This window comes from Penaeus japonicus, unplaced genomic scaffold (assembly GCF_977035675.1).
Source record: "Penaeus japonicus unplaced genomic scaffold, GWHDUDI00000001_assembly GWHDUDI00000011, whole genome shotgun sequence".
Taxonomy (NCBI): Eukaryota; Metazoa; Arthropoda; class Malacostraca; order Decapoda; family Penaeidae; genus Penaeus; species Penaeus japonicus.
The window spans coordinates 3,609,097-3,619,096 of record NW_028234413.1 but is presented as its reverse complement, the minus strand read 5'-3'; the positions used below and the strand labels follow the sequence as shown (position 1 = coordinate 3,619,096).

General features: G+C 34.5%; 1 protein-coding gene across 1 annotated transcript in view; it reads right to left on the bottom strand.

Annotated features, from left to right (window-relative positions):
- The window catches only part of LOC122253371 (arylsulfatase B-like), a 16,972-nt gene that overhangs the window by 2,570 nt on the left and 4,402 nt on the right, over positions 1 to 10,000 (bottom strand). The window contains exons 3-7 of the mRNA XM_086542109.1: positions 7,936 to 8,157; positions 6,563 to 6,789; positions 2,842 to 2,899; positions 1,592 to 1,786; positions 394 to 551 (exon numbers count right to left, since the gene is read on the bottom strand). Of these exons, the coding sequence (XP_086398235.1) occupies positions 394 to 551; positions 1,592 to 1,786; positions 2,842 to 2,899; positions 6,563 to 6,789; positions 7,936 to 8,157 (860 nt within the window). The remainder of the gene's footprint in view (positions 1 to 393; positions 552 to 1,591; positions 1,787 to 2,841; positions 2,900 to 6,562; positions 6,790 to 7,935; positions 8,158 to 10,000) is intronic.

Here is a 10,000-nt window from a genome sequence, read left to right as displayed (position 1 = left end):
ATCTATATCCATCTATGTATTATGTATGTATGTATATATATTGTGTGTATATATATATATATATATATATATATATATATATATATATATATATATATATATATATATATATATATATATATATATATATATATATATATATATATATATATATATATATATATATATATATATATATATATATATATATATATACATATATATAGATAGATAGATAGATATATACACACACAATGTCTGAGCATCAACATAACAACATAAGAAGATTATCCCTTTGAAACAACACCAATCACCGTATAATAATACAATACAGTATAGCATAATACAGAATAAGATAACCCATATCACAAACACATTGTCAGTCTGAACCAGTCAACAGAGCACAAAACCCACCCCTCTCAAAGGCCAGTTTGAAGCCGCGTTCTGGTTAAAGCCAGCGGCAGGACCCCCGTTGTCCGTTGTAAAGAGGATGATCGAGTTGTGAAGCATATGCCGGTCATTTAGCGCTCCCACAACTTTCCCGACCGATTCATCAAGCTTCCAAAGCATTCCTGAGGTTATGAGAAGAGGTCATGTAAGGTGAATCTTCAAGTTGAGTTTTGTGGATAACTTTTTGATGGTATCATAATTTAGAATCATTATTATTTATCATTTCTTATTGCCACTGTCATTATAATTTCTTGATTATCATCATTATCACTTCTTATATCACCATTTTATCACTTCTTATCATCATTATCATTGTCATTACCTTTATCATTATCATTATCATTATCATTACCATTATCATCATCATTATCCTCATTATCATCATTACCATTACTATTATTACTATCATCATTATTTTTACCATTATCATTATCATTTTACCATCATCACCATTATCATTATCATCATTATCCTTTTCAATATTATTGGTATCACTAATATTATCAATATTTTTTACTTTCTTTTAATTCTAATTTTGATTTTCATTCTAATTCTATCTTTTATATCTATATTCATTTTATTTCTATTTCTATTTTCATTTTCATTTTTAAATCTATTCTTATTTTCATCTTTATATTTATCTCTATCTTTTCTTTTTCTTTATCTTTATCTTTATCTTTATCTTTATCTTTATCTTTATCTGTATCTGTATCTTTATTCTTATTCTTCATTTTCATTTTCTTTTTCATCTTTTTTATTTTCTTTTTTTCTTTTTTTTTATCATAGCTATTGTTATAATCATTATTATTATTACTGTTATTAGTATCCTTGTTATCATTATTATTATCATTATTACCCTTATCATCCTTATCATGATTAATAAACAGTATTATTAAAAGTATCACTATCAGTATCAGTATTGTCATCATTATAAGAATTATCATAAACATAATCATAACTATATCACAATCATCATCATTATTATTATAATCATTACTATCATTATCATAACAATTACTATAAAATTAATAACATCATAATCATCACTGTTCTTATCATTGATCCTAACAATTGTATATCAAATATAATCAATAAAAAGATGGCAATTACCATAGACAATATAATTTTCCTTAAAAGGATACTTCAAGAAAGCATTCCTTACCTGCAAATTTACGTCTGTTCTCATCCTTGATGTACGAGAACTTCTTCACGACATCTTCAGGAGCTTGCAGAGGGGCGTAGGGATTGCCCGAGTGCACAGCAAGGTGAGCAAGATACAAGAAAAGGGGTTTGGACGTGTTGTGCTGATCTATGACCTTCACCGCTTCGTCGGTAAAGAGGTCTGTGGTGTATTTGCCTGTTATGGGGAAAAAGGGAGTTAGGAGTTAGCTATGCACTTTTTTTCATCTATTTTCTTCTTTTACACTTTACTGTTATATCGTTTTTAGATATATTTTGATTATTAACAATGTAAATTGGCAATTCTTTTTATTTTTCATCTATTTTCTCCTTTCACACTTTACAGTTACATCCTTTTCAGATATATTTTGATTAGCAACAATGTAAATTAGCAATTTTTTTTTTTTTACCCTTAGTGAGCACAGGATGCATTTATGCCAATAATATAACAAGGTATCTTGAATATCTATTACTTAGATTTTGATCTTACCAAAGTTCTACTTTTCTTACTTACCTTTTTTCATATTTAACTATCAAGCCAAGTAAAATAAAATAAAATAGCATCTAACTTCCTTCCTTTTATTTTATTCATATTCTACTACCAAGCTAAATATAAAATCTCATAATAGTATCATTATAAATTTACAGCCTTTATATTTTAACTTTTGTATGAAAAGAATGTGTAACAGTCATTTTACAATAAGGTGCTCAAAAAAAAAAGACATGAAGAAAAAGTCCACAAACTAAAATCATGGGAGTACTTAGTCTTCCTGTCCTATAGAAAATATAAATGTATTTGAATATATTGTTCAAGTATCATAGTGGAACAATGAGCAACTGTGAGGCCAGTCTCCTGACCCAACAGAAAGCCCAACCTCGATATATATACCCCAGGAATGGAAAGCTTTTATATTCTCCTAGATGAGAGCTAAGGGTCTGAAAATCATACAGCAAAAGTTTCGAGGTGGGTTGTTGTTTAAAAGTACGAGTTTTGGTGCAAGCTCTTCAATTCAGTTTCACCATCCTTTACAGTAATCCCATTGGCATGAATCCCACCAAGGTTTGGGCTTGGGGTGTTGAGTTTGTGTATACTCTCAGATGAGACCTAAGGGTCTATAGATCACGCTGTAAAAGATTCATGGCAGGGCGCTAAAAAATGTGAGTTAATGACCAGATTCAAATATATTGTTATGTAGAGGTTAATTTTAACTTTCACTGAGATTTTCTTCTTACCATAGCAGTCATCTGCAACACTCATATTTCTCCTCATGTCATAACCCCAGTAGCCAGGCTGGAAAAAAACAGACACTTGAATTTGCATTATTGTATCTATATTTCATAATGAAAAAAAACAGGCTGTTTAAACTGCATTGCTGTATCTATAATTTGTAGTAAGTTACAAAACATCTCTAAGAAAAGGAAAATCTTATCATCATAAAATATAATCCATTATTTGTGGTACATATTTGATGAATAAAAAAAAAAAAATCAAATAAAAATCAAATCTACTACATAAAAATCAGCCATAGTATCTTACTAATTTTACAAATAAAATGTTTATTCAGTATCATCTAAAAATCAGCAACTAAGCCTATTAATATTTCCATCACCAGACAAGTAACTACATATTCTAAAACTATACCAGGACAAATGTTAGTCCATCACCACTGCCCAAGCAATAATCAAATCTTACCCACTTACTGAATCTTTTCTACATCAACTTGACCTTAGCCGATGCTCCCAATTGCAAAACACATCAAGTCCTGAGACATATACTACTACTTGCCAAGTCTAAATGGGTAAAATATACATACTAAGAGGACCATTTACATTTTTTCTGATCTTCACCCTTTCATTGTTACCTAAATTCAGAGATTGATTCTTATTTGTCTGGAGCAAAAAAAGATATTAATTTTTTCAAAACCTTCAGGTGCAAAGTAAGGTGCCTTTCTCCACTTATATAGGTAGCATTTTTCCTTACCTATGAAGATGGGACAGTTTTATCTTAATCAGAAAGTCAATGGATGGGCCATGGCTCTTACATTTTTTTATATCCCTCAATCTTATAAGTAAAATATGCAAGAAATGAGAAAAAGTGGAAATAATAAGTCCAAACCATTGTCTTTCTGACTCAAATGAAACCAGTCCCATCTTTATTACCCAAAAATCACAATTTAAGGAAGAAGAGGGTCTCCCTGCCCTTACTTTAGTTGTAATTTTTGACCAATGAAGAGAGTGAGTGGGACTTGTCTATACCACTTTTTTTCAATTTCAGTCTTGCATTCATGTCAAAGCTTTCTAATATTGTGCATTTTTGTAAAGAAATTCAAAGCACTTTTGATTTCATATTTCTCACTCTTTGAAGAAAAATATGAAAAGACTGGATCTTTCCAAATATAATAAGGATTATATAATGTTCCATCTCCATTAGTCAGAAACTGTAAACTCAGAGCGCCAGGTGATCGAGCGTATAGCACTTGGCCACGGCCAGTGCCGGTGTTTCGACCATCTGGAGCCAAAATAGCCCCTGGCAACAGGTTAAATGTAGATGGTCCCCTTAAGCCTCAGAGATTCCAAGACATTCAATAAAAGCCTATAACTACACAAAAAATAACAAATTATCAATAACAATAGCAACAGATCTATAAATATATAGAGAAATTCAAACCTTAGCCTATTTTGTGCTTATATGCACCCTTCCTATCTGTGTGAGAAAAATATCCAATATGTACTAATGGGTCACGAAAATATATCCAGGGTAACTTTATAAGAATAACAATGCAAGAAAGCAAGTCTTAATAAAAATCATGCAATAAACATTGACCAAGAGAGGACCAAAAGGCAAACAACTTTGGAGCTTCGAGCCATTTAGAAAATAAAACCACAATACATGTGATGCTACTTGTCAATAGCTCTCAAATGTTTATATATAGTTTTCTCAAATGCAATTTACATTTTCTTATAAACCCTCTTAAAGCTTAAATTGCATCATATACTTACATCACTGCTAGTACAAATAGCATCCATAAGAGCAGGCAAGTGAGAAAATATTATTCAAAAGATCTGGACAAAAATTCATTCAGCTATCTATCAGTGCTTCCTGGGGCTTGATTGATTATCATTATTAATAAGTAAATATGAACATGGCTTCATCAATCCATTTCGTACGGGTGTCATGACATACATGACGGCACTGATTGGCTTAAAAGACGGGTGTCAAAGCATACATGAGGAGACATCAGGATCCGCTCACAGTTGAAGCCCGCACACAGTCATGAAGTATTATGGTTGTAACAGCACTAGCTCCAGAGCTACAGGGTTCTAAAGTCAACTTAAACCCATACTTTATGATGGATTTATGGAAAAATCTTGTTTGGGTTAGTCTGCGCTACCCAGAGGGTAGAGGAAACACTTTCCCCGTCCCTCTAATTTTTAGCCAGTGCCGCTAGGTGTCATAGACCACCTGTCCTGGCAACAATGGGTTAATTTAACCATATCTGTTCATGTGCAGATAAAAAAAACATTGAATAACATATACTATATGTCTCTGAAACACTTAGTGATGAAAATATTTTTCACTCAAACACCCATTAACCCTTTCCCGACGGGGCACGCGCTACGCGAAAACCCCAATGCCGGGCGATTGCAATATTGCATTGAAATCGTCACACCGGCATTGGGAGTTTGGCTGTGTCACACGAGTGTGACGCACCGTCATCATAGGGTTAAATAAATTATTAAACAACATCGAAAATCAATAACTGAATTTTTCTTTTAATTAGATGAAAGGCCAGCCCTTAAAAAAGTGTATGGTTCCTTTACCAAATGCCCATCTCATCAGAGATTCCACAAGAAATCGTATGCATTAGAACATTGCAAAATTATCTCTACTTGTGAGATTAAGGTTTAACTGTAGCTAGAATCCTGGAGTTAAAAATAGCCTAATAAAGATATGAGAGATATCATTTCTTATTCAACTTCATTCATGTGATTAATAAAGCAAGCAAGAATCCCCATACACTGAGGTTATAGTCTGGCCATTTTTTCTAAATGGCACTATCACTGATATCCATTATTAAACAATATAAAAAACTGAACATATCATATAAGGCTATAGTACACTTTCAAGTATCTTTGCCTCTACAAAATATCACAAAAAAAATTCTTGAAGCTGTCTACCTAATTTGGTGAATACTTTTTTAGTAGTATTCATATCTTGATTCAGTCCTAAATAATATATAACTCTTTTATATTATATGTTAATACATCTTAATATGAATTATCTCATACTTTCATGAACATAAAAAATTACAAAAGTGAACCTGTCACAGTTTTACTGTTCCCAATTGCCATCAAAAATAAAACATGAAATGCTGTATTCTTACAACAATATACAAATTAAACTAAATGAAGGCATGCAAACAGAGTAATCTAAATCCACATACATTTTCCAAAGCCGTATGATCGTAGTAATCTATCCTTCCTGACCAATACCCAAAGTGTGACTCAAAACCCCTAAATGTTGGCGTGTACTCCTTTTGGAAGAAGCCAAGGTGCCACTTGCCAACGTGCTGAGCCGTATAACCCAGGCTGGCCAACCGTTGGGGGAGGAGGGTTTCTACCAGGTCTAGGCCATAAGGGTGTGGGCCACCTATAGTCGAGTGTTGTAAACCTTCAAGGGTGAGACAGTAATCTGAATATTAGGCTATGTCCCCATCTGACTCTGGAGAAAAAAGTTTAATAGTTATGAACATGATTAGTGTATACTGGCAATATACTTACCTGACTGGATGAAACAACAAATTTTAAAACCCACAGTATCATTAAACAGACTTACACATGTCTACCTACTAAAGCCCTGAATAAATAATGATGAAAAATAAAGAATTCAAAACCACCACAAAAATGGACAATCACTTCCTCTAACACACGAGAAGACAATGCTTATTCCTACCGCTTCCTGTGCCGAATGATCATAATAATCCTTGTGCCCTGTCCAGTACCCAAAATGCGAAGCAAAGCCCCTGTAGTTTGGTGTCATCTCTTTTATAGCCATGCCCAGGTGCCACTTTCCAACCAGATGGGAGATGTAGCCCAGCTGGCCTAAGTGCTGGGGCAGGAGCCTTTCACCCAGGGGAAGGCCGTAGGGCTGAGCCCCATAGATCACATCATGGTTAAGACCTATGAACAATGGCATCAGTCAATGTTAGTTTTCTCTTTTCTTTTTATATATATTTTTTTAAAGATGATACATCAATTCTAATTTTCATTAGAATCTATGCATACTTTAACAATCTATAATTTTATCAATTTTCACTGGAGGCAGAAATTTGCTTATTCAAGAATAATAGGATAAGAGTATAAGCTTTTACATCTTTGTTAAATATAACCAACTAAAGGCACATTTTTTTTCATCATACTTCACCTTTCCCTCAAGGACCCTTATAACCTGAAAAAGCTTTTATCCTGCCCTAATTGTTCCTTAAAACATCCCAGTTTCAGCTACATTTGTAAAAATAGTCATCAGAGTGCCTTAGAGTTTCACCAAATCACCTTCTTCCATTCTTTCTACACAGTCCTACAGGACTTGAAGGGATTAAATATACACATAGGTATGTGCATAAAGACAATCACACACACGTATACAGAAACAGATGTACACAAGTGCAGATGCATCAGTACAAATATACAAATACTTAAACAAACACATCTGAACTCACAAAAACTACAAACATAAGCTTATGCACTCAAGCTCACATGCACATGTATTATTAATCATTCATGCAAACACATAACACAAATACAAATACCAGTAAAATATCATATCTAACACCTTGGACACCATGTACGGCATCATGGCAATAAACCTGACACCAGGACAGTACTAGGTGTCTGATACAATAGCATGGAGGGGTTAATCTTAAAATCATTGAATTCTTGATGTACACTAAATACAGAACTCACATAAGACAGTACAGTTTTGTTTTATACACTCTGGACAAGTATTACATGCACTGTTCTGAAAATCAAATGCACTATTTTAATTGGTAAATTAATCTTTTGGGGACTGTATTTCTGATGAATAAAAGAGAAAGAATGTTAATTCACATCCGGTTTATAAGGCCTAGGTCCCTAAGTACCGGCAAATATTCAAAAGCTTCCTGTCCTACTCAAAAAATTATACCTAAAAAACACCAAGAGAAGAAAGAACCTGAGTTAGAAAAATTATGTGTCCACAACAAAGAATACCCAATGGTTCTCCTTAAAACCAAATGGACAATCCAAAGCCACACACACACACAGGCAAGCTAATAAAACATACCATACAAATTGATGTGTGATCATAATAATCCTTATGGCCTCCCCAGTATCCAAAATGAGACTCAAACCCTCGACTCATTGGTGTGAACTCCTGTCTGTAGAATCCCAAATGCCATTTCCCAATTGCTCTTGTGGTATATCCAAACTGGGCCAGATGATGAGGGAGTAGGGTTATGGATGGTGAGAGACCCCAAGGTTCACTATCATAGATGGTTTTATGATGCATTCCTGTGATGTTTGGATAGTGGGAGAATTTGGTAAAATTTGATAAACCTTGAAATTCATTATGTATTCCTCATGCTTTTACTCTCCCCTCCCCCCCCCAAAAAAAAAAATTAAATTATATCTAACCTCTCCCAATACGTGTCTTGTATTGACCCTTTGTTTAAATCTAAAATGTACCTACATATGAAAGAAATTCTTTCAATGCATATCTTTTTATCTAACCCCTTGCAGACTAGTCCCTTAATATCATGTCCAATGCACCTTGGCGGTGATGGGTCCTATAATGTTGTGGTTTTGTTTTTTGCAGGAAAGTTTAAGAGTCTAAAGTGGGAAATAAATTACAAAGAGACACTAGAGACACTAGAGACAATAGAGATAACTAAGCATCATCTGACATCACATCACTCAAACAACTGGTCATGGTGAGGTTACTATCTGACCTCAAATGGAAAACATGGTAAACCATGCCTGTTTACCACTTGAACTCACACATTGTCCCCAATTACTCCAGTTACACACACGCATGCAAACTTGTGCACACACAGTTGCAGAGACACAGACATACAGACACACACACACACACACACACACACACACACACACACACACACACACACACACACACACACACACACACACACACACACACACACACACACACACACACACACACACACACACACACACACACACACAAACACACACACACACACGCCCCCTCAAAAAAAAAAAAAAATAATAATAATAATAATAATAATAATAATAATAATGATAATAAGTAACATCATCATCATATGCAATAATCATAATTGTAATAATAATGATAATAATTAAGATGATATCAATAATAATACTGATAATGATATTCATAATAATAATGATAATAAGTAACATCATCATCATATGCAATAATCATAATAATAATAATAATGCTAATAATTAAGATAATAATAATGATAATGATAATAATAATAATATAATAATAAAATAATGGTAATGATATTGCTAATGATAATGATAATGATAATAATAATAATAATGATAATGGTAATGATAATGGTAATGTTGGTGATGGCGATGGTGATGGTGATGGTGATGGTGATGGTGATGGTGATGGTGATGGTGATGGTGATGGTGATGGTGATGGTGATGGTGATGGTGATGGTGATGGTGATGGTGATGGTGATGGTGATGGTGATGGTGATGGTGATGGTGATGGTGATGGTGATGGTGATGGTGATGGTGATGGTGATGGTGATGGTGATGGTGATGGTGATGGTGATGGTGATGGTGATGGTGATGGTGATGGTGATGGTGATGGTGATGGTGATGGTGATGGTGATGGTGATGGTGATGGTGATGGTGATGGTGATGGTGATGGTGATGGTGATGGTGATGGTGATGGTGATGGTGATGGTGATGGTGATGGTGATGGTGATGGTGATGGTGATGGTGATGGTGATGGTGATGGTGATGGTGATGGTGATGGTGATGGTGATGGTGATGGTGATGGTGATGGTGATGGTGATGGTGATGGTGATGGTGATGGTGATGGTGATGGTGATGGTGATGGTGATGGTGATGGTGATGGTGATGGTGATGGTGATGGTGATGGTGATGGTGATGGTGATGGTGATGGTGATGGTGATGGTGATGGTGATGGTGATGGTGATGGTGATGGTGATGGTGATGGTGATGGTGATGGTGATGGTGATGGTGATGGTGATGGTGATGGTGATGGTGATGGTGATGGTGATGGTGATGGTGATGGTGATGGTGATGGTGATGGTGATGGTGATGGTGATGGTGATGGTGATGGTGATGGTGATGGTGATGGTGATGGTGA